The 23,488-nt window shown below is 50.8% G+C and overlaps 1 protein-coding gene across 8 annotated transcripts in view; it reads right to left on the bottom strand.

The window, feature by feature from the left end:
• The window catches only part of GSS (glutathione synthetase), a 29,712-nt gene extending 13,804 nt beyond the window's left edge, over positions 1–15,908 (bottom strand). Inside the window, exons 1-5 of one of the 8 annotated variants that reach the window (XR_011379930.1) lie at positions 15,795–15,908; positions 11,318–11,452; positions 3,928–4,073; positions 931–1,006; positions 488–627 (exon numbers count right to left, since the gene is read on the bottom strand). Coding sequence is in view for 7 of the 8 variants with exons in the window: in XM_002710790.5 (XP_002710836.3) it covers positions 488–627; positions 931–1,006; positions 3,928–4,073; positions 11,318–11,446 (491 nt within the window). In the remaining variant the exon portion in view is untranslated. Of the gene's footprint in view, positions 1–487; positions 628–930; positions 1,007–3,927; positions 4,074–11,317; positions 11,453–15,127; positions 15,723–15,760 lie in introns of those variants that run through there. The other 7 variants (XM_051846150.2, XM_002710790.5, XM_051846147.2 and 4 more) reach the window with 7 other exon arrangements.
• Between the last annotated feature and the right edge of the window lie 7,580 nt (positions 15,909–23,488).

Below are 23,488 nucleotides of genomic sequence, written 5' to 3'. Positions count from 1 at the left end.
CCTGAAGTCCACGCCCAGGAGAGTGCTGAGACTCTATACCCACACCCCCTCCACCCTGCCCTCCCAGGGAGCTGGAAGCCCTCTCCCGGGCCCACAGAACCTGGGGCATGGCTGCTGGCTACAGTAGATGCTACCAGGGCCTGGTTCTCAGATAGGAGCACCTGCATTGCTCTCTGCCTGGGATTTGGGCCTCCTTTCAGGCCCTCAAACTGTCACGCTCTTTCTCACTTCAGGCCCTCAAAGAGGCTGTCCCCTCAGCCTGGCTCATTAACTTGCACAGGGAGCAGGATGAGATTGGCCATGAGGGCCCTTCTCCCGCCGACAAACAGAAGATCTAACTCAAGGTGGAAACTGCGCTGTGTGTGTGTGTGTGTGGTGGGAGAGGGGGAGCAGGCACAGTCACAGTTGGAGGTCCCTGGCCTGGCCGCTGACTGTAAGCCCATCCGGTCACCCGACAGCTGTACCTGCAGCTGTCCCAGGGACCCACCGGTGCACAGCTGGCGTCCGGGAGGCCAGGCCCCCAAAGCTGGCAGAAATGGTGTTGATTTCGATCTGTTTCAGAGCTGGGGAGCCATCGGCACTGCGCTGGAACATGTAGTCTGAGCGGTTCAGGCCCAGGAACACGGTCTGTGGGAAAACTGAAGGGTGAGGCCATGTGCCCAGGGGCTGACTCGAAGGAGCCAGCCACGGAGCACATGGGTGTTGTGAACTACGATTAGAGGCACAAACCAACACTCCCAACCCAGTGGGATCATCCTTGGTCAAACCAGGATCCGCTGCTGCCATGCACAACGGTCCCCAGAGGGGAGCAGGGAGAGGCAGATTTTCCCTGTACTCAGGGGCCAGGACAAATTCTAGTTAAAAAACCAAGTAAGGAAAAAGGGGCGGGGTGGGGGCAGGTGACCGGCTGGGTGTGGCTGGAATGGTTACCTGGGCAATGCCCTCCGTCAGGACTTGCTTGTGGATGTCAAAGAGACGAGCGGTGAAGTCGTCCCTTTTGATGGTGCTACAAGAAGAAACGAAGAACATTTTCTAGGCTCCGTGAGGAATGAAAGGTCCCAGAGCCCTACCACCATGCAGGGTGAATCCTCTGTGGGTCCCCTGGCCACAGCCTGAGCGCCCTCTCAGGTCTGGTAGGTAACAGAAATGAAGCACTCGGCTCTCCGGCCAGACGGCCAGGGTTCAAATCCCAGCTCTGCCAGCCACTACGAGGCAACCTTGGAGAACCACTCTACCTCTCTGTTTGCTCAGCTGTGAAATGAAGAGGGAAATAACTGCATTAGTCCACTGCACAGCTGCAGTGAGAGTGAATGACACAGTCCATACACAGGGTTCCAGAGTGTTTGATCACGCGAACTCCAAATGGTGGGTGGCGTTCACTGTTTACACTTGACCGGCTCTGTGGCGGGGAGCTTGCTGGGAAGCTTACTATGAACTCTGCAGATTCTCCCACCCTCGGGGGCCTCCCAGCACATGTCTCCTCCTCCTCCTCCCTGAATGTCCGCAGGTCTGAGACAGCAGTCGGGTCCTGTGCCTCAGCAAGATGTCTGGGGCCCACCCTCATGCCCTGGTTGTTCTCCCTCAGCCAGTCCTCACTGGGTGTAGTTCCCCAGGGAGCTCCCCAGTCTGGGTACGACCCGCCTGCTCTGTGCTCTCACAGCACGGCAGACCTCGCCTTGCGAACACTGCGCGCAGTTGCCATGTCCATTTTGTTTGTGTGATAAATGAGTGTCATCTCTCCCATTTGACTTTAAGCTGCAGGAGAGTGGGGGCCCTGCCTGTGCTGGCTTGTCATCGCCCAGGGTACTTCTGGGACAGGGTTCTCTGGAGCCTCATGAGGCAAGGTAAGAAGGAATCCACAGGAAATCGACACCACACTTGTTGCACCTGCACGCCTGCTCGAGCCTGGCTCCCGGTATCGAGGTCACCTCAATACCAGGACCCTGCAGCACATCAGCACAGGGCGGCCAAGTGGCTCAGGCCTGCCCGGAAGTCCTCGGCTCTGCTGCCAGCTTGTTCCCCAAGGGCAGTTCCCTTGGGGGTGCCTTTCCCAGCCTTTGGTGAAGAAGAGCCCCCAGTAGGGATGCTGGGACCCAGTTTGCCTTTTCTGAAGACTACTCTCCAGTCACAGACTCTTGGCTGCTGCTCTAACACTGTGCTCGGGGGCTCGTCTCCCATAGGAGCTAGGGCTCGTGTGTGTGTGTGTGTGTGTGTGTGTTAGAAGAGAGAGGAACAGCCGGCACAGTGGCTCAATAGGCTAATCCTCTGCCTTGCGGTGCCGGCACACCAGGTTCTAGTCCGGTCAGGGCGCCAGATTCTGTCCCGGTTGCCCCTCTTCCAGGCCAGCTCTCTGCTGTGGCCAGGGAGTGCAGTGGAGGATGGCCCAAGTGCTTGGGCCCTGCACCCCACGGGAGATCAGGAGAAGCACCTGGCTCCTGCCTTCGGATCAGCGTGGTGCGCCAGCCACAGCGTGCTGGCCGCAGCGGCCATTGGAGGATGAACCAACGGCAAAAGGAAGACCTTTCTCTCTGTCTCTCACTGTCCACTCTGCCTGTCAAAAAAAGAAAAAGGAAAAAGAAAAAAGAGAGAGGGACAGAGAAGGCTGGGGCTGCAGAGATAATCACAGCACTGGGTGAGAGGGCTTAAGCCAGGCTGCTTCTGTTTCCCACAATCCAGAATCGCAGGCACAAAGCTGGGCCCATCTGAAGAAAGACCTTGGGGGAAGGTGGTGGTAGGGCTCATCTGTCCATGACTCATGGGCTTCCAGCTCCAAGGCCATGGCTTCCAAACTTCTTATCATTAAAATCCTTTCTCAAGATTCTATCTTCGGCAAAAAAAAAAAAATAATAATAATAAAGAAAAAAATAATAAAATAAAGAAAAAAAATAAAAAAAAAGAATTAAAGGCAAACAATTATTTGTGCATCTACCATACATATTGTATATATATAATGTTTATGTATTTAACTCTAAAATAAAGAATTTGTTCATATTTAATTCTAAAATAAGGCAAGAAATTTCACTTGCCCCAGGATCTTAATAAAAAAAAAAGAAAGTTCTAGGGGCCAGCATCATGATTTTGCAGGTGAAGCTGTTGCCTGTGACAGTGGTTTGAATCCCCTGTGCTGCTCTACTTTCGATCCAGCTCCCTGATAAAGGCCTGGGAAAAGCAGCAGAAGATGGCCCAAGTGCTTGGGCTCCTGCCACCCATGTTGGAGACCTGGATGAATCTCCCGGCTCCTGGCTTCTGGCTTCAGCTTGGCTCAGCCCTGGCCGTTGCAGCCACTTGGAGAGTGATCCAGCAGATGGAAGATCTCTCTGTCTCCCTCTCTCTCTGTAACTCTGCCTTTCAAATAAATAAAAAAATCTTTTAAGAAAGAAAAAGCTCTAAAGAGACAGAGAGGGGTGGCTGGGGTGAGCCGTTTCAGAGGTGGTTCCCTAATTTGTGCCCAGTCTGCATCCTAAGCCCGAGGTGGTAAGAAAGACTCACTGCTTAGAAGAAGTAGAAAATCGACCTTAAACCAAACAATCTTCCCCACTTCCTGTTTTCTTCCAAAACGAGGCTGCCTTTCCACAATTCCAAGTGGGAGTTTCAGTCTTCAAGGCAGGAGGTCGTGGGTCAGGGAATCACAGAATGCCAGCAGGGGAGGGGACTATGGATTTGGGCCAAACTCCTTATTTTTCAGATGAAGAAACTGAGGCCTACAGAGGGAAGACACTTGCTCGAGGCTGTGTACGGAAGCAGTGGAGCCAGGATTAGAAGCCAGCTTTCCTGACTTCTAACACTTTTTGTTTCTCCTGGGGTCCCTGTCCTCACCCCTGCCCTCCCAAGTCAGCTGACACAGTTATACCTCATGGTTCCCCAACCTTTCTGCTCTCCACCCCCCCTGCCCCCGTGCCCCCTCCTCCAGGCCTCACCACGCAGTACCTGGACAGAGTTTGCTCCAGGAAGGCAGCGTTCTGGCTGACGGCATCTACTAGCAGGTTGAAGTCCATCTGCACAGCATAGGCCTGCTCCAGCAGGGCGCTGGGGACCAGTGAGGGGAAGAGCGTGAATGGGGCATAGCTCACCACCTGATCAAGGAGAGAGGAGGGCGGGGCAGAGCGCCTGTTGAACGGGCTGTTTTCCTGCGAACGTAACCCCATGGGAAGTCTGGCCTACGTTTACTGAGGACATATCAACTGTAGAATAGTGGTTATCTCTGGAGAAAAGGGTGAAAAAAGAGGGAGCTTCCAGATTCTATGACATTTTATCTCTATAGACTAAAAGACAGAATTGGGGCGGGTGTTTGGCACAGCGGTTAAGGCCCTGCTTGAGACGCTCACATTCTGTACTGGAGTGCCTGAGCTCAAGTCCGAGCCCTGCTTCCTGCTAATGTGCACCCTGGGAGGCAGCAAGTGAAGGTTCAGGTAGCTAGGTCCCTCCACCCATGTGCGAGACCTGGACTGAGTTATCAGCTCCTGGCTTTGGCTTGGCCTAGTACCGGCTGTTGTAGGCATTTGGGGAATGAACTAGAGTATAGGAGATCTATGTCTCTGTATCACCCTCTCTCTTTTAAAATAAAGCTAATTTCCAATATCATTGAATATAGACACAAAAATATTCAATAAAATACTAACAAATTGAGGGGCCAGCGCTGTGGCGTAGTGGGTAAAGCCTCCACCTGTGGTGTCAGCATCCCATGTGGGTGCTGGTTCAAGTCCCAGCTGTCCCACCTCTGATCCAGCTCTCTGCTGTGGCCTGGAAAGGCAGTGGAAGATGGCCCAGGTCCTTGGGGCCTTGCACCCACATGGGGGACCTGGAGGAGGCTCCTGGTTTCAGATTGGCTCAGCTCTGACAGTTGTGGCCATCTGGGGAGTGAATCAGTGGATAGAAGACATCTTTTTCTCTGACTCTGCCTCTCTGTAACTCTGCCTTTCAAATAAATAAATAAATAAATAAATCTTTAAAAAAAAAATACTAACAAATTGAATCCAGCAATGCAATAAGACGTATGTACTATGATCAAGCAGGATTTATTCTGGAAGTGCAAAATTGGGTTAACATTCAAAAATCAATTAAAGGAATTCAAGATAATAACAAACATTAAAAATTCTAAAAACAGCAAAGCAAAAATAAAAATAAAACAAAAGCCCCACAAAAATGACAGGGCACTTACTGAGTAGAAGATACTGTTTCATTTTGTTTATTTATTAATTTGAAAGGCAGAGTTACAGAGAAACAAAGGGAGAGACAGAGAGAGATCTTTCATCTACTGGCTCACTCCCCATTAGCTGCGATGGCCAGCGCTGGCCCAGGCCAAAGTCAGGAACCTAAGCTTCATCCAGGTCTCTCATATGGATATAGGGACCCAAGTATTGGCCTATTCTGCTGTTCTCTCAGGCACATTAGCAGGGAGCTGGATTGGAGGTGGAGCAGCCAGGACACAAACCAGCACCCATACGGATACCAGAGTTGTAGGCAGCAACTAAACCTGTTATACCACAATGCTGGCCCCAGGCACTGCTTTAAATACCGTACATGGGTTCATCATTTAACCCTGTAGAGAAGATAATAATATCATTCACACTTACTAGACAAAGGACCTGAGACAGAGAAGTTAAGTAATAGGTCCAAAATAATATTCAGCTGGTAGGTGGTACTGGGGTTTGAACCAGGATGGTTACACACACACACACACACACACACACATGACTCCTAGCTGTGTAAGAGCAAGCCCAGATCCCTCCCCATGTCAGGAGCTCACACCTTACTCCCCTTGCCCTCCAGTGTGTTACTGGTAGGGCTGAATCTAGAGTGAACTCTGGCCCCCTTAATGGAAGTCAGGGGTGAATCCCTGCCCCCATTCCAAAGCTAGAGATAGTAACTCGGGTTAACAGGCCTGGAGTTTGCTGCATCCTGGGTTCCTTGGACTTTGACATAGCCAGGAAACCCGAATACCATCTAGGCCACTGCTCCTAAAAGGAGAAAATGCATTCTGAGATTCCCAACAACAAGAGATCCTAAGAAGCCTCTGTGATTTGATTTAGGAAGCATTCCCGAGTTTAACCTGTAAGTTAATATCAGTTTGCCTTTATGGTAGTATGAGCTTCTGGTGTTAGAACTTGGCATTTATATATTTAAGCAACATAGTTATTTTGAATAGATAATATAAGCATATAGAAAATTCAAAAGACACATCAGGATACAGAGTGAGAAGTGTGCCTCCCTCCCTCCCATCCCGTCCTGGTTCTCCTCCCCAGAGGCAAAGGGCGTCCTTGTGTCTCACACATCCTTCCAGGTATCTTTATGCTGCTATCTGTGTCTGCAAATGCACTTCTCTTCATTTCACACACACAAGAGTCTATGCACACACTGTTCCACCCCTAGCTTTCCATACATTTAAAGCATTCTCATTCTTTTAAATGACTGCATAGTACCCTACTCCTTGGATACACGAGATCTGTTGAACACAGCCATCTATTGATTTTTTTTTTTTTACTATTACAATAAATGCTTCAATGAGTATCCTAGAATGCACATTCTGGGTATTTTGTATATGAGAAGGTCATAAACTCAGAATTTCTAAAAGTAGAGACGTTAGGTAATTAAAACAAAGTCATTCTAAATTCTGGTAGATAATTCCTAAGTTACCCCCCTCCGCCTCTGACACAGGAGGAAGGGTATTTGTAAGAGTACATTCTATTCAGCCTGCAGCCTTTCTGACTTAGAATTATTGCTGATTATGTAAGGAGTGACCTAATACCCCGAGTGCGTGTGTGAAGATTGCAGGGCCGTTCCCTGGCGCTCACACTCAGAACCCTGTCACCCCCAGCAAGTCCCAACCGGCCTGAAGCTCCCGAGGAGTCTTCTGCTCGGGCTTCCCTCTGCCCTTCTCGCCTCCACTGTCGGCCCAGCTGGACTCAGGGCCCACGGCACACAGCTGTTCTCCGAGAGTCACGGACTAAAGACTGACAGTCTCTTACTCTGGATAGAGACATGAGCACAGAATAACATTATTCTATGACTAGAAAAAAAATAGCATATGTGTGACAACAAAATTCTGCCTCAAAGTCCCGGCAGCTAAGAGGAATGATGGGAATTGTGTCAAAGTGAAGAACTGAATCTTAGCTAAAGGGGCAGCCAGGACTCTGCTCTAGCCATCTGTGGCCATGCAGGAAAGTGGACCAGAGTTGCCAGATGATCTAATTTGCAAAGAAAATTAGCTTTTTTCTTTTTTTTAATTTTGTGATTAAAAAAAAAAAAAACAAAACTGTTAGCAGGGCCAGCATTGTGGCAGAGTGGGTAAAGCCGCTGCCTACAATGTTGGCATCCGTTATGGGCACTGGTTCGAGACCAGGTTGTTCCACTTCTGATCCAGCTCCTCGTTAATGTGCCTGGGAAAGCATTGGAAGATGGCCCAAATGCTTGGGCCCCTGCACCCATGTGGGAGACCCTGAGGAAGCTCCTGGCTCCTGGCTTCAGCCTGGCCTAGCCCCGGCTGTTGCAGCCATATGAAGAATGAACCAGCACATGGACAATTTTTCTCTGTCTCCACCTCTTTCTCTGTATCTATTTCAAATAAATAAATAAATATTTTAAAAAAAATTGTTAGCCATGATGAAAAAAACTCAACAATGCTTGCCAGTGGGGAGGGAAACAGTGGGAGGAGGAAGGAAAACTCACTGTACACTGAATACCCTTTTGAATTCATGCTCTGTTCATATGTCACCTATTCCAAAAAATAAATTAACTCCTGAACCACTGCAGGAGCCAAATGTTTGCCTGCAACTGGCTGGCTGGCAGCCTGGATCCACAGGGTAAAGTTCACATTCCTCCTCTCGGCCATCTGACTTGGGCCTGCCTGATTTTCAGGGACATGCCCTGATTTTTAGCTGCATTCTCTTGAATAGTGTTTGCCGTCTCTTCCTTTCGGGCCTCTGCTATGCTGTTCCTTCCCCCACTTGTCCTTTAAGGTCCAGTTCAAACACTGCGGTCACTTCAGCCTTCCGGTCACAATGACTCGCTCCTCCCTACACAGCTTCCTGGAAGAGGCAGCAAAGCATGATGCTCGGAGCATGCAGCCAGGAGCCGAACTCCTTGGGCTTAAACTCTGGCTCTGCCAACTATCCACCATTTAAAAGACAGGCAAGTTACTTAGCCTCTCTGAGCTTTGGTTCCCTCATCTCTGTTGTGATGAGGCTTAAATGAGCCAGTGAGGGGCTAGTGTTGTGGCAAGGCCTGCAGCACCGCTGTCCCATATGGGCACCGGTTCGAGTCCCACCTGCTCCATTTCTGATCCAGCTCCCTGCTGATGCCCTGGGAAAGCAGTAGAAGATGGCCTGAGTGCTTGGGCCCCTGCACCCACTTAGGAGAGCAGGAAGACGCTCCTGGCTCCTGGCTTTGGCCTGACCCAGGCTCAGTGGCCATTTGGGGAGTGAACCAGTAATTAGATGATCTCTCTCTGTCTCTCTTATCTCTCTGTAATTCTGCCTTTCAAACGAATAAAAAACAAATCTTCAAAAAAAAAAAAAAAAAAAAAGTCAGTGATTCCAAAGCATTCAAAGAACAGTGCCTAGCACATAGTAAGTAACAAACGGAAGCTACTATAGCACAAAGCCGGCCTCTGCTTCCTCACAGAGCTGCCACTGGTGAATTTTTGTCTTGTGGAAAGTTCTCCAGCTAAGCCATGAAGCCAGGGCCCTTGGCCACTTCACCTCTCTGTCCTCAGGGCCTAAAATGGCCCAGTCTACAGCCAGCACCTGCCAGAGATCTGAAATGAAAGCCCATATGCACAGGCACGTTCACTTCCTGTCTCTTTCTCTTCATGAGGATTCTGAAGACTGTGCCTTTTCTACACCCCATTCACTCCCAGAGTTGGACTCTCACACAGTACTAGTGATTAGCAGAATAAATAAAATGCTCCTTCCTGCATTCCGAACGGCAGTTCACGAAGTCTGGGTTCACACTCCAGGCAATTCGATCCACAAAGCTAGAGGCAGCCCCGCCCCAGCACTAGCCTGGTCTCAGCAAACACTCACTGAGTTGGGACCTTCCAACAGGACCAGACTAGGTCCACACACACAAGGATAAAAACCAATATGGGTGGGTAAAAAGAAAGGCTTGCAGCTCTTTAGTTATTAATATGAATTCTTAAGGTAACACTGTTTGAAAAATAAAAAAGCAAAGCCCAGAAGAGCTTATAGAGCATGCTTCTCTGTGTAAAAAGTAGGGAAAGTAGAAAGGAATACATAATGTTTTCTTGTTATGAATAAACTCCCTGAGAGCACACAAGGATGTTAAAGCTCAAGTTGTCTTCAGAACAGAACAGAGTAACCAAGGGATGTGGAAGGGGGGATTAAGTGGTAAAGCCTTTTAACCTTTGCATTTTGAACCATGCAAATGTATTGCCTAATCACCAATTTAAAAGGTTGATTTTTTTTTAATTTTAAAAGATTTTTATTTATTTATTTGACAGGTAGAGTTATAGACAGTGAGAGGGAGAGACAGTGAAGAAAGGTCTTCCTTCCATTGGTTCACTCCCCAAATGGCCACAACAGCTGGAGCTGAATTGATCTGAGAGAGAGAGAGAGAGAGAGAGAGAGAGAGGCCTTCTGTCTACTGGTTTACTCCCTGTATGGCTGCAACGGCTGGAGCTGAATTGATCTGAAGCCAGGAGCCAGGAGTTTCCTCTGGGTCTCAAGCACTTGGACCATCTTCCACTGCTTTCCCAGGCCAAAAGCAGAGAGCTGGACTGGAAGAGGAGCAGCCAGGAATTGAACCGGAACTGCAGGCGGAGGCCTAGCTTACTACACCACAGTGCCGGTCCCTCAGGAACTCAGCAGTTCTACTTTTCTATATCAACCCTGGAGAAACACTGACAGCAGGTACCTAAACAGGCATGCACAGAAGGGAGCGTTCCCTGCAGTGATACTGTCATAAACACATTAGAGATCACCTAAATAGGTATCTGAAGGGGAAAGTGAAATGGTGATACATCCACACTTGGAATATTCTGCATCAGAGTGAAGCTGACCTTAACAGAAGGTGTTAGAAAGTATTCTAGCTGGCGTCGAGGCTCACTAGGCTAATCCTCCACCTTGCAGCGCCGGCACACCAGGTTCTAGTCCTGGTCAGGGCGCCGGATTCTGTCCCGGTTGCCCCTCTTCCAGGCCAGCTCTCTGCTGTGGCCAGGGAGTGCAGTGGAGGATGGCCCAAGTACTTGGACCCTGCACCCCATGGGAGACCAGGAGAAGTACCTGGCTCCTGCCATCGGATCAGCATGGTGCGCCGGCCGCAGTGCGCTGGCCGTGGTGGCCATTGGAGGGTGAACTAACGGCAAAGGAAGACCTTTCTCTCTGTCTCTCTCTCTCACTATCCACTTTGCCTGTCAAAAAAAAAAAAAAAAAAAGTATTCTAAGGCAGTTAAGTGAAAAACAAAACATGTCATAGGATAATAAATAGGGTCGAATTTGTTTTTTAAAAAACTATTCATTTTTGGGGCTGGCGCTGTGGCATAGTAGGTAAAGCCGCCACCAACAGTGCCAGCATCCCATAATCCCATATGGGCACTAGTTCAAGTCTTGGCTGTTCTACTTCCGGTCCAGCTCTCTGCTATGGCATGGGAAAACAGTAGAAGATGACCCAAGTCCTTGGGCCCCTGCACCTGCGTGGGAAGACCTGGAGGAAGCTCCTGGCTCTTGCTTCGGATTGGCACAGTTCTGGCAGTTGCAGCCATATGGGGAGTGAACTATTGGATGGAAGACCTCTCTCTCTCTCTCTCTCTCTCTCTCTCTGTCTGTCTCTCTCTGCCTCTCCTTCTCTCTCTGTGTAACTCTTTCAAATAAATACATAAACCTTTAAAAAAAACTATTCATTTCTATACTTATGTCATCTATATCCATAAAAGAAGAGAGAAAAACCTGAAAGGCTACATCAACAACCAGTTACAGTGAAGGAGTGTGATTAGGGGACTTAATAAATAATAGCTCCCTGGGCAAATGGCTTTATGTGAATTATCTTCTAATTCTCTTACCAATCTGATAAGGTAGGTCCTGTCATGATTCCTTTGAAGAAATGGCAAATAGAAAGAGGTTAAGTAACTTGCCTAATCAGACTTGAAATCCCAGATTTAAATTTGATTACTCTAAGACACTGTTTTTCACTTTACATACTTGTTGAGATCAATTTTAATTACTGGGGGGAAAAAAAAGCAAAAGAGATGTGTTCTCTGACCCGAAGGAGCTGGCCCCAGCCCGGCAGGGGCGAGGCGGTAGGCAAGGTCGGCGATGGATTAGGGCAGTGTGCTCAGTGGGCTGGGGCGGGGCCGGGGGCTTACGTCCGAGGAGGTGGGCTCCTGTGAGGTCCTCAGCAGCACCCCCTCAGCCAGGGCGCGGTCCACAGCCTGCTGAGCCAGCTCCTCCAGCTGCCGCTCATCCTGCAAGACGCTCCCCCAGCAGGTGGCCATCCCAACCTGGATGGAAGGATAGAGGAAATTGTGGTGACAGATGCCTGAGATGCAGCAACCATTGAAACTGCTGGTAGCTGCCCTCAAAGTGGTGGGACCCTGGCCTCTGTGGGAAGGGACAGTGTGGCACAGGGCAGTGAACACTGGCTAGTCCCAACTCTAACGTTCGTGTGCTCACAACAGGAGCTTGACAAAGCATTCCCAAGCCCCCCCCCCCCCTCTCTCTTTAAGATTTATTTATTTATTTGAAAGTCAGAGTTACACAGAGAGAGGAGAGGCAGAGAGAGAGAAGTCTTCCAACTGCTGGTTCACTCCCCAGATGGCCGCAACACCTGGAGCTGCGCCAATCTGAAGTCAGGAGCTTCCTCCAGATCTCCCACGCAGGTGCAGAGGCCCAAGGATTTGGGCCATCTTCTACTGCTTTCCCAGGCCATAGCAGAGAGCTGGATCAGAAGAGGAGCAGCCGGGACTAGAACCGGCGCCCCATAGGATGTCGGCACTTCAGGCCAGGGCGTTAACCTGCTGCGCCACAGCGCCGGCCCCAGCCCCGGCCCCTTTCTCTTGACCCTTCATACAACGGCATTAGTCTTACAGTAAGAAAACAGAGGCTCAGAAGCGGAATGACTTGCCCTGGGTAATAACTGGAACAGCGTGGCCACGAAGCCAAGTCTCTGGACTCCCAGCCCAGTGCTCTTGGTCAGAGTCACTAGTGTCATACGTGACTGGGTGAGCTCCTTCAGAGCTCAGATTCTCTACTTGTGAAACAGAGAGGATGGGGTAATCAGTGGTCTCCAAGCCTGGCTGAACATTCTGGGAGCTTGAGAAAGAACACAGACTTTTGGGACTTCCCTAGAGAGTCTTATTTAAGAAATCTGAGGGCAGGGAGAAATTGAGGCTCCATCTTTACTAAGCTTTGCTGGGTTGGGAACCACTGCAGTAGACTATTAATTTTCCTGCTAGCCCCAACAACTCAGGTCAGCAGATCTCAAATAAATTACATGGGAGGCAGGGAAGGAGCCCTTTGTGGAATACCAAAAATGCAGATAAGATGAACTCCTCCTTCATACTAACCAGGCATGAAGTCACTAGCAGGAAATGATTACATTCTATGTATGGACTTCTACCATCATGGCACCAAAGACAGAAAATATATATATATATATATATATATATATATATATATTTGACAGGCAGAGTTAGACAGTGAGAGAGAGAGAGACAGAGAGAAAGGTCTGCCTTTGCCGTTGGTTCACCCCCAAAATGGCTGCCACCCGGCACACTGTGCCAATCTGAAGCCAGGAGCCAGGTGCTTCCTCCAGGTCTCCCATGTGGGTGCAGGGCCCAAGCACTTGGGCCATCCTCCACTGCCTTCTCCGGCCACAGCAGAGAGCTGGACTGGAAGAGGAGCAACCAGGACAGAATCTGGCACCCCGACCGGGACTAGAACCCGGTGTGCTGGCGCCGCAGGTGGAGGATTAGCCAAGTGAGCCACAGCTCTGGCCGACAGAAAATATTTTTGAGAACTCACATCAGCAGGACAGCGTTAACTGAGGCCCAAGTGCCCAGTGTAACAGGAGGAAGAGTCTCACTGGTCGCTCAGACACACAGACGTGTACCAACTCACGTCTTGATATTCACTCATTTTGCAGCAGGTTTAAGACCCGGATGAAAATCTGGGAAAGCCAGTCATTCATTTGGTTCTCCCCAGTGGTCAATTAATCGTAAGAACAGAACGTGGCTCCTGGTCCTCAGATCAGTAGGAAAAGAGGGGAGACACCAGTATTCCTTTCCCCCCATGGTCCCTCTCTTGTCTGCTACCGACTAAGGAAGCAGTAGAACCCCCTGTTGGTGCTAAGTGATCAGGAAAGAAACCTGGGGAGAGAGGAGTCTGAGCTCTTGGTTAGAAGAGGAAAGGACTTGTGGAAAGTTAGTTTTCTAGGCTTATTGGCATTTAGTTTCCCCAGGAAAGGGGTCAGAGCTCCATGACATTGGTGGTGGTGGTAGGAGGGGGATCAGGAAAAGCATCTGGCCTAACTTGAAACACTATTAGAAAATCCCCCCTTTCTTGGGAGAGAGGGATTAGGGTGGCTTTCTTAAGTGAGCCCCTCAGAGCTTCCCTAGCCTACAGTTAAGGGGATTTTAAAGTGCAAGGACAGAAGAGAAAATCCAAAATGCATATTTTTCATCACATGCCAAAAATGGGATAGAGGAAAGGAGTGACAGGCCTAGGCCCTCCAGATGTCCCCTGGGGGTTACCCCTCAGTCCACCTTAGTATGGTGCTGGGTGTGGGGGAGTACCTGGGTTCTAATCTCTAAATAGGGGAGACCCCAGTCTCTTCACAGAGTCCCTTTATTTTTTATGCCGATTAGCCATTTTAAACTGACAAAAGAAATCCTGATCTAGCAGCAAAAAAAAAGAACATGGCTGCCTGGTTCAGTGGTTCCCAGGAACAGAGTCCGAGAACAGTAGGTAACCTCCGTCACACGAAGCTCTGTTCCCTTTTCCCCACGACCAGGCTGGTGCTAGACCAATTATGAAAGGCTGCCAGGCTCAGCACAATGTTTTGAAAGAACGACCACGTGATCTTAAGAGGGTCCTGACAGCATCCCTGTTGGGTAAGAGATAGAAGAGGGCACAGTTAAAAAAGAAAGAGGAGAAAGAAAACAGCTCTGTCATCATCAGGTCTGGGACTGAGTCCACAATAACTTGACTTCCCTGTAAATAAGGCTACTGCGTGAATCAAACGAGAACAGTCTGCGTGCAGTCTCTCAGCAGTGTCTGGAGCGCTATACGTGGGAGCTTGTACTGGCTTTGGCTGTACCCAGTGGATGACTCATCAGGGCTCAGCCTGATGGCTGCGCCAGGACAAGAACCAGGATTCTGACATCAGAGCCACGCGCTATGCTCCATGAAGCCCCATCACTTTACAACTCTGATTCCAACTGCTGGCTGCTGCTGGGCTTTGGGTCAGTGAGCAAAAATTGAGTGGCATCAAATGCCAGGCCCCTAGCTAGGGACCAGGGACACAAAGAAAGAAAGGACATAAAACTGATCACTAGGGGCCAGCATGGTGGCATACAGGGTAAAGTCGCCGCCTGCTGCTTCAAGTCCCGGCTGCTCCATTTCCGATCCAGCTCTCTGTTATGGCCTGGGAAAGCAGTGGAAGATGGCCCAAGTCCTTGGGTCCCTGCACCCGCGTGGGAGACCAGGAAGAAGCTCCTGGCTCCTGGCTTCAGATCAGCCCACCTCCAGCGGTTGCAGTCATTTGGGGAGTGAACCAGCAGATGGAAGACTCTCTCTCGCTCTCTCTTTCTCTCTTTCTGCCTCTGCCTCTCTGTAACTCTGACTTCCAAGTAAATAAATAAATCATCAAAAAAAAAAAAAAAAAAAGCAAAACTGCTCACTAGGGAACGCGCTAACTGGACTCCTGACTTTTTTCACTTTACGGTCTCAACCCTTCTTGTGGCTTTGTTTTGCTGATGGCACTCCTCTCTGTGTCTCAGAGTAGCACAGTCAATTGCATCCTGCAGGCACCTTCGTCCTGTAGGTGCTTCTTTCCCACCCCTCATTCCCCCCAGATCCCGTGGATTCTTCTACCAAGAGCACGCCGAGTTCCTTGACCCCAGCTGGCAGCCCGCCGGGCCCACCGTCACCTCTTCCTGCTCTTTCAGCAGACTCACCAGCCTCTGCCCGGTCAACCGGGGCGCGTGCGGGTTTCTCTTCAGAACTCTCCCCAGCACCCCGCCCGGAGCAGCCGTCCCTGCCCGCCGCCCCGGGCTCCTACAGCCCCCTGCCTTCTCCTGTGTCAGTGGGTACTGTTGGTCGTGATCCCTTCTCTGCCTAGCACTAGCGCCTCGTACCGTATTCAGAGAACTTTAATGAATGCATGATCCCCACAAGGAAATCCAGGCGAGGGCGCGGGCGAGGGCGCGGGCGAGGGCGAGGCGAGGTCAGTGCCTGCCCCGGCTGCGCAAAGGCACGGTCGCCTGCCCAGACCTGCCCTCCTGCCCCGGCGCGCGCGCTCTCACCCTGGACAAAGTCTGGTCCTAATCGCTCCCAGTTGTGTGTGTGTGTGTGGTGCTTTTTTGTTTAAAAAAAAAAAAAAATCAACTCTGGCTCTAGTCTCTCCCTGCGCTGTCGACACCGGCCCGATCTGGAAAATCTGGCATCAACATGCGCCAGCCCAACCCCCTCACTGGACGCCGACTTCCCCGTGCGGGCCACCGGCCTGAGCTCCAAGATCTCCCAGCCTCCAGAGTTCCAATCGCTCGCCAGACCCCTCCCTCGCAGCTTTCCTCCCGAGGAAACCTGACCCTTGCCGGCCGCCGTTGCCGAGCCCCAACCTACTCGTTCGTCGTCCCGCAGCGCACCGCACTCAGACTTCCTTGCGCCGTTACTCGCGCTCGGGGGAGGGCGGGGCCTCGGCGCCGCCAGTGCGCGTGCGCGGACCGCCCTGGCTGGGCTTAAAGAGCGGGGCGGGGCGGGAGGCCAGTGTCTGTGAAGCTGGACGGCGGCCGTAAAGGGGCAGTCCGAGTGAGGGTGGCCTTGGCTTTAGGGGTGCGTCTGCCGCACTCAGGCTCACGGAGGCCGTGGGAAGGAGGGGAGGGGGACAGGCTTGGCTGGCGGGAAGCGCGGGTGTGCAGAGCTCGCAGGGCGTCAGATGCCAACGTCCAATGTGAGACTGGCCCGCTGAGGTGGAGTAGTCACCAACTTGGGGACACACAGTTGGTAGAGGTGTTCTTGGTAATAGAGGCCCCAGAAAGGGGCAGAGACTGGCCCAGGGCCCCATTGCGTGTTGGGGACTGAGGCAACATTGGAACCCAGCCAGGTCCCGGGGAAAGGGGGAACTCTGGTTTTGTTTTTGTTTTGTTTTTTCTTACTAGGACAGCAGCAGGGAAGGCCTTAGAGAGCAGCTTCATTTTCCCATGCATTTTGAAATAAGGGCCGTTTGAGCCAGTGTTTCTCAACATTTTCAATCCCACCTGCATCAGGAGCTGGGGTTTGTTTTAAAGACGCAGATTCATGACCTCTACCCCCCCACACCACCACCATTCCTTGACAGTCCCAGTGCTTTAACAGTTTTCCTGCGTTCCATGGAATTGTTTGCCAACCAAAGCACCTGATGTGAACTTGAGTTAAATTCTATCAGTGCAGGCCTGGGGAGTTAGCCTTGATTAAGACCCAGCCCGTGCTTTCAGTTTCATTAAGGGGGTTAAACAGTGCTTTACTGGAGGAATTGGGGAAGGCTTTGAGGGTCTAAAGAAGGGTGGGAACGCACAGGCAGTGAGGGAGGCGGAGTGCAGGGGAGAGTCTGGGGTGGGGGTTGGCTGTTCCAAGTAGAAGGGGGAAAAAGCGAAGGCATAGGCACCGTGCTCAGGGTGAGGCAGATTGTCATAGTAACGAGGATGGCCGGGGGCTTGGAGCTCAGTCTTGGACAGGTGTCCTTGGGTGTCAGGTCAAGGAGTTCAGCTATCCAATGGGCAGTGGGAGGGACATGGCAGTTGTGTGTTCACGGGCCAGGGAGAGGTCTCACGAGTTAAGATGTGAGACGATGAGGCATGAGACAGGGCAGTGACTGTGGAGGTGGTGAGAAGGGCACAGATTGAAGGGAGATTTAGGAGGGAGAGCCAGGACATCGCAAGTCAGTAACTCAATCCAAGACCGAGATCTTCCAATTTCTTATGTAAAGTGTGTACATTCTCTGACTAGAGCAGGCTGAGCCCTGATCTTTGTGTGGTGGAAGGGGGAGGTGGGGGTAGCAGAATAGTGTTGTCTGAAACCTTTCCCCCGTCTGCTCTGTATCCATGGGGGATATGAAGCAGCAGTTATAATGGGCCCTACAAGGCAGGAAAGGGTCGCTGTGTTAATGAGAAACAAAGGAAGCTATTTCTATCACAGATGAAGTTCAAAATCAAAACCATGACCCAGGGTTCTCTGTGCAGGTTCCCCTCTTCCAAGACAGGTGCTGAATGACACATGTCAGGTGTCTGGTGGGATTTGTGGAGGATTTCCGACTGTAACTGCCCTTTGGTTGAGTCCTCTCACCTGACATCAGGTAAGGTGTCCTTATTCCCGTCTTATGGGTGTGGCAGCCAAGGCTCAGGAGTTCTGGGACTTGTTCCAGGTGATCCGGTTTGTGGTGGCCCTGGGAGTGAAGGGCTCTTGGCCGGGGTCTCCAGTGAGGTGTTTACCTTTCCTGATCCCCGAGTCCTGGCATCATTCAGGTGTTTCCAATTCAGATACCACCCTGTGGGCCAGCTTGTGTCACATTATCCTGTCTGTCCTCCACTTTGCAGTTGTCTATCTGAAATGATTGCTTGTGTGTGTTGTGGGCCCCCTGCTAGACTGTGAGTGCTGTGGACAGTAAGGACAGTAGCCCAGTGGTCTTGCCCACCACTTTACCTCCAGCACCCTGCATGGTGCCTGCCACATAGTACGTTTTCAATAATGTGTATTGAGTGATAGAAATCAGCTGGGGAAGGAGAAGGACGTCCACAGTTAGTGAAAGCTTAGGATACTCTTGCTATTTCTCACAAACTACCTTCCCTTAGAAGTCTTTCAAGGTCAGTGCTTTATCTGCACTGGACGATTAAGAAAGCCTGCTACATGGGGTCGTATCAGTGGTTTGTTCCTTTTGAGCTGTAGACTCCTTTGAGAATCCTCATTAGACACAAACTTGCATCCACCACATAGAGGGAGTCACCTCCTCAGGCCGAGAAACCCAGGGTTAGGGGACTTGCCCAGTCTTCGCTTGTTCTTCACTCCCTAGCTGGAGTGGACTACGGGGAACCTAGAGAAGATTCTGGAGCCAAGGGAGGTAGTGAAGCCCCAAGCATTTGGTGTCTCAGATCTGAGTTTAAATCCTAACTTCACAACCTAGCAGTGTGACTACGGGCAAGTCATCTTACCCCGAATCCCACTTTCCTCACTTCCAAAATGGAATCTTTTTTTTTTTTTAACTACCTTTTATTGGTCTGGTCACTAAGTGCCAGGTTCTTGGCTGATGACTTTATGGTTATTGTCTTTTTAATTTTAAGAAATGTATTTTTGAAAGTCAGAGACAGATCTTCCATCTGCTAGTTCACTCCCCCAAAGGCCTGCAACAGCCTAAGCTGGGCCACGTCAAAGCCAGGAGCCAGAAACTTGGTAGCAAGGACTCAAGTACTCGAGCCATCACCTGCTGTCTCCCAGGATGCAATGGAATTGAAGTAGAGCCGGGACTTGAACACAGGCACTCTGATGAGGGATACAGGTGGCTTAACCAGCATCTTAACTGCTTTGCCAAACACCTGCCCCTCATTCCCTGTTTACTTCAGTGCTATGAGGTCAGTGCCGTATGGTTTCCATTTTACAGCGGGGGAGCTGGAGGCTGGACGAGTGGCCCTGACCCGGCAAAGATCACACAGCTCTGCCTCGTTAGCCATCGTGCTCCCCTGCAGGCAGGCACTTTGGGGTGTGCCGTGGGCTCAGGCTTCCCAAAGCCGACTTTTGTATCTTTCACAGTCTCTGCTATTGTGGGAACATTGGAGATATAATTAGGTGAGAAAGGGCAAACAGAGATGCTCTGCAGTGTGAGTGGAGCCCGTCCCTTAGCTCTGTCTCTTGCCTTTCCCTGTGGGGGCCGTCTCCAAGTCTGGACTGTGCCTTTTGATTGGGACACCTTTGTCAGTGCCAGTCTCTGCACATGGCTGCTGCCCCTTTTTAGCAGTGACATCATCCCACCTGGCATCGTTTACGAGGTGGTCTCCCCCCTGGCGGGCAGCCACTGCTCTGGCCATTCACAGTGGGATTTCCTCAGTCTCCTAGCCCCTTGCACAGGCCTGGCCCAGCACTGCTGCTCAGGAAGTGCCTGTGGGATCAAAGCGAGGACTCTCCCTATGTGGAGGATTTACTGTGTGCCAGGCCTGTCCCTGACCCTTTGTGTTACCTCGTTTATACCCCACCCTAATCCTGGGAGGCAGAAGTTGCTGAAGAAATGGGCTCAGAGAAGGTGGGCTTTGCCTTGGGCCCACTAGCCGTGATTGATGGACCAGGGCCTGGGCTGTCACAGGGCAGACACACTTCTCGGCTCCCAGGATCCTCTGAGAACTCCTGTGGGGCAAGTTTCTAGTCCAGCCCTCATTCATGAAGCAACAGAAGCCCAGAAAGGAGAGATGAGTTACTGCCAATCCCTCCTCTGCCTGGCACTTAGCCGCTTACGGGTAAATGGGGTCTGATTTTACCAATACACCACCCAGGTAGCACAGTACCTAATCCAGCTTGCTCACTAAATACTTTAAAATTTTATTTAGGAAAACATTAAAAATTATCATTAAAATTAGGATAACGAACACCACATACTTACCATCCAGCTTGGGAAATAAAACATTGCTCATAAAATGGAAGATGAAATCTTTTCATTCGCAGCAATATGGATGGAACTAGAGGTCATGACGTTAAATAAGCCAAGCACCAAAAGACAGTGCGGCATGATCTCACTCGTGTGGAGTCTAAGGAAAGGTGACTTCACAGAAGTTCCAAGTAAAGTGGTGATTACCAGAGGCTGGGGAGGGAGGGGGAAAGGCTGATTAATGGGCGCTAGGTTATAGCAAAAGAGGAGTGAGTAGTTCTGGGGTTCACTTTCACACAGACTATAAATAATGCACTACATATTTCTCTATTTAAGAAAAGCAAGACTGGCGCCGTGGCTCACTAGGCTAATCTTCCACCTGCGGCGCCAGCAACCTTGTTCTAGTCCCAGTCGGGGCGCCGGATTCTGTCCCAGTTGCTCTTCTTCCTGTCCAGCTCTCTGCTGTGGCCCGGGAAGGCAGTGAAGGATGGCCCAACTGCTTGGGCCCTGTACCCGCATGGGAGACCAGGAGAAGCACCTGGCTCCTGGCTTTGGATCAGCATAGCACACTGGCCACAGTGGCCATTGAGGGGTGAACCAATGGAAAAGGAAGACCTTTCTCTCTGTCTCTCTCACTGTCCACTCTGCCTCAGCCTGTCAAAAAAAAAAAAAAAAAAAAAAAAAAGAAAGAAAGAAAGAAAGAAAAAAAGAAAAGCAAGCTAGGGGCCAGTGTTGTGGTCCAGTGGGTTAAGTTTTTCAGGACAGAGCTGGGGAATTGCTATACTCGTTGGGTTGGTTTCCCGGCTTAACCTTTTGAGTCTCTCTGCCATTCACCTCCCCAGCTAGCTACTGTGACCACAAGGACAAAGAGCCACAGTCTACCCTGACCACCTACTCTGCCTTGCCTCGAGTTGGTCTCAGAACAGGTGTTCTTCCTGCGTTCTCTACTCCAGCAGGTTGGGCTAAGTGCCCCTCCCCAGGAACCCCACTGTATCAGTCCTTACTAACCGTGCTTCCCTGAGACTCCTGAACCCCGGGAGCAGGCCCAGTAGCAGTGCCAGTCTGGGAGGCCTTAGAGAGCATTGAACTGAACTGAACAAAGGGCTGACCCAGGCTGGGGCAAGTCCATCGTGGTCCTGAGACCTCGCCTGGGCTTTGGCACAGGATTTGAGAGGTAGGATAGTTGTGCTCGTACAAGATCCTGGACTTCCCTCCTGCGTGTTGGACCCACTAGAACTTCTCTTCTGGGGATGCTGGCTGCCCTGGGCACTGTCTCAGATTCTGTCCACAGAGTGGCAAACCCAACTCTCCCAGCCCCCATAGCCACTGGCTCATGTGTTCACACTGTTGGCCTCCGACCCAAGTGCGTTGTCTTACTTGTTTCTCTCAACTGTTCATTTTACAGAGAAGGAACCCAAAGCTCAGGGTCACTGAGCATGTGAGTGACAGAGCAGGGATTTGAGGAGCCTTCCTAACGTGAGCCAGGCCCTGCCTAGTCCCTACAATTGCCTGGCCTTAAAAGATGCACTGCCCGCTCTTTAGAAGAAGATAATACCATCGCCGAACATTTGCACAGGGCTTGTCACAGGTCAGACACAGGCTCAGCTGGTTGCCTATATTATTTCATTAAATCCAATGGGAGCTTGTTTATGCCCATTTTCTGGTGGGAACTGAAGCTCAGAGGGAGAGAGAGATGCCTTTGAGGTCATATAGCAGGTTGAACAGTCTGACCCTCTTAGTCTATCTTTTCCCCAGACATCCTGTTTGCCTCCTGCCTCCTCCATACTCTGGCCTCCCAGACCCACTCCCCCGCTACCATTCTTGCTCTTCCCTTACCCCAGGATGGGGCTCTACCCCCCTTTTAAAAAGGTTTTATCTATTTGCATTTTATTTGAGTGACATATAAACACAAAGATCGTCTATCTGCTGGTCCGCTGCTCAGATGCTCACAACAGCCAGATCTGGGCCAGGCTGAAGTCAGGACCACAAAACTCTGTATTTTCTTTTTCTTTTTTTTTTTTTTTTTTTTTTTTTTTTGATAGGGAGAGTGGACAGTGAGAGAGAGAGACAGAAAGATCTTCCTTTGCCGTTGGTTCACCCTCCAATGGCTGCCGTGCTGATCCAATGGCAGGAGCCAGGTACTTCTCCTGGTCTCCCATGGGGTGCAGGGCCCAAGCACTTGGGCCATCCTCCACTGTACTCCCTGGCCACAGCAGAGAGCCGGCCTGGAAGAGGGGCAACCGGGACAGAATCCGGCGCCCTGACCGGGACTAGAACCCGGTGTGCCGGCGCCGCAAGGCAGAGGATTAGCCTAGTGAGCCGCGGCACCGGCCAGGAGCACAAAACTCAATCTGGGTCTTCCACGTAAGTGGCAAGGACCTAAGTACTTGAGCCATCACCTCCTTCCTCTCTGGGTGTGCTTTAACAGGAAGCTTGATCAGAAGACGAGGAGCCAGGACTTGAACCAGACACTGCACTATGGAATGCAGATATTCCAAGCAGTATTTTAACATTTGTGCCAAACATCTGTTGCTCCCACCCCTTTCATATTCTTGACATATTTTGGAGCATGGCATTGGGCCAAACTCTGAATAGTAACTGTAGGGATATGCCTCCTAACCCTAGGGTGTCCGTTAGTCCTTCTTGACTCTTCTAGCTGCCTGGGCAGTATAGGAGAGACCCACCACCCAGTCCCGTCCCTACCTGTGGTGGCCTACCTGAGCATGTGTAGCCCATGCTGTGTAGAGGACTGAGCCAGCAATACTCCGATTCCTAGCAGGAAGGCCAGTGCATAGGAGGTGGAGGCAGGACTGGGCCTCTTGACAGTAGTTCTGGAAGCTGATATGAGCAGCAGCAGCTGTTGGCATTTTCTGGGCTCTAAGAATAGCATAGGCTGAAGAGTTGGAGGTGGGGACAGGGAAGAGGACTGGAGTCTGTGTCCACGGCCCCTATTCCCTGCACCCCTGTTTGGCCTGGAAGCAAGAAGGCCTACCTTCTCGCTTGCCGTTGGCTCTGGAATGGTGTCTGCCACAGGGCTGTAGGCAAGAGCAGGTCCGTGGGACCCAGACCCAGACTGTCAACCTTGGGCCGGAGGTAGTAATTCCACACCCTAGGGCCCAGCCCTCACCCAGGACCCTGACCTCTGGCACAGAGTAGGGACTTGTGTTGTCAAGGATTGTGCTGAAAGCTTAAATTCATTTAGCAGACATGTCACAAGTGGGTTCTACGTACATGTGATTCAAAAGATAGAGAAGGGTAAGCAAAAGGAAAAATTCTGTGTGTCTGCACCGGCCCCAGCCTCGAGGGCCTTTCCACCATGCTCTGTCCACAGCTGAACACCTCAGTGCAGATCCTGGCTGGCTCCCATGTCACGCAGGTGATGGCATGGCCCAGGCGTTGTTCTCCTCACTTTATGTTATGTAATGACCTGTCGGGAAATAACTGGTTTACTGACTCTCCACTAGTGCCAGGCTTTATTCTGAGCACTTCAGGGGCTCGAACTCATAGATTCTACACCTCAGCCCAGTGAGGAAGGTACTGTTTATGGATCCCCCCTGGGAAGGGGTTAAGTAATTTTCCGAGATTTCCCAGCTGGTCATCGACTGAGCCAGGATTCAAATCCAGGCAGTCTAACTTAGCTAAGGTGTTATCACTGCTCTCTGCTGCCTCCCTCTCCCTCAGGGCCCCAGGGCAAAATGTATATGCACACTTA

This window comes from Oryctolagus cuniculus, chromosome 11, assembly GCF_964237555.1.
Source record: "Oryctolagus cuniculus chromosome 11, mOryCun1.1, whole genome shotgun sequence".
In the NCBI taxonomy this organism is placed as follows: domain Eukaryota; kingdom Metazoa; phylum Chordata; class Mammalia; order Lagomorpha; family Leporidae; genus Oryctolagus; species Oryctolagus cuniculus.
The sequence above is the reverse complement of the archived record's forward strand: the minus strand, read 5'-3'. Positions and strand labels throughout refer to the sequence as shown.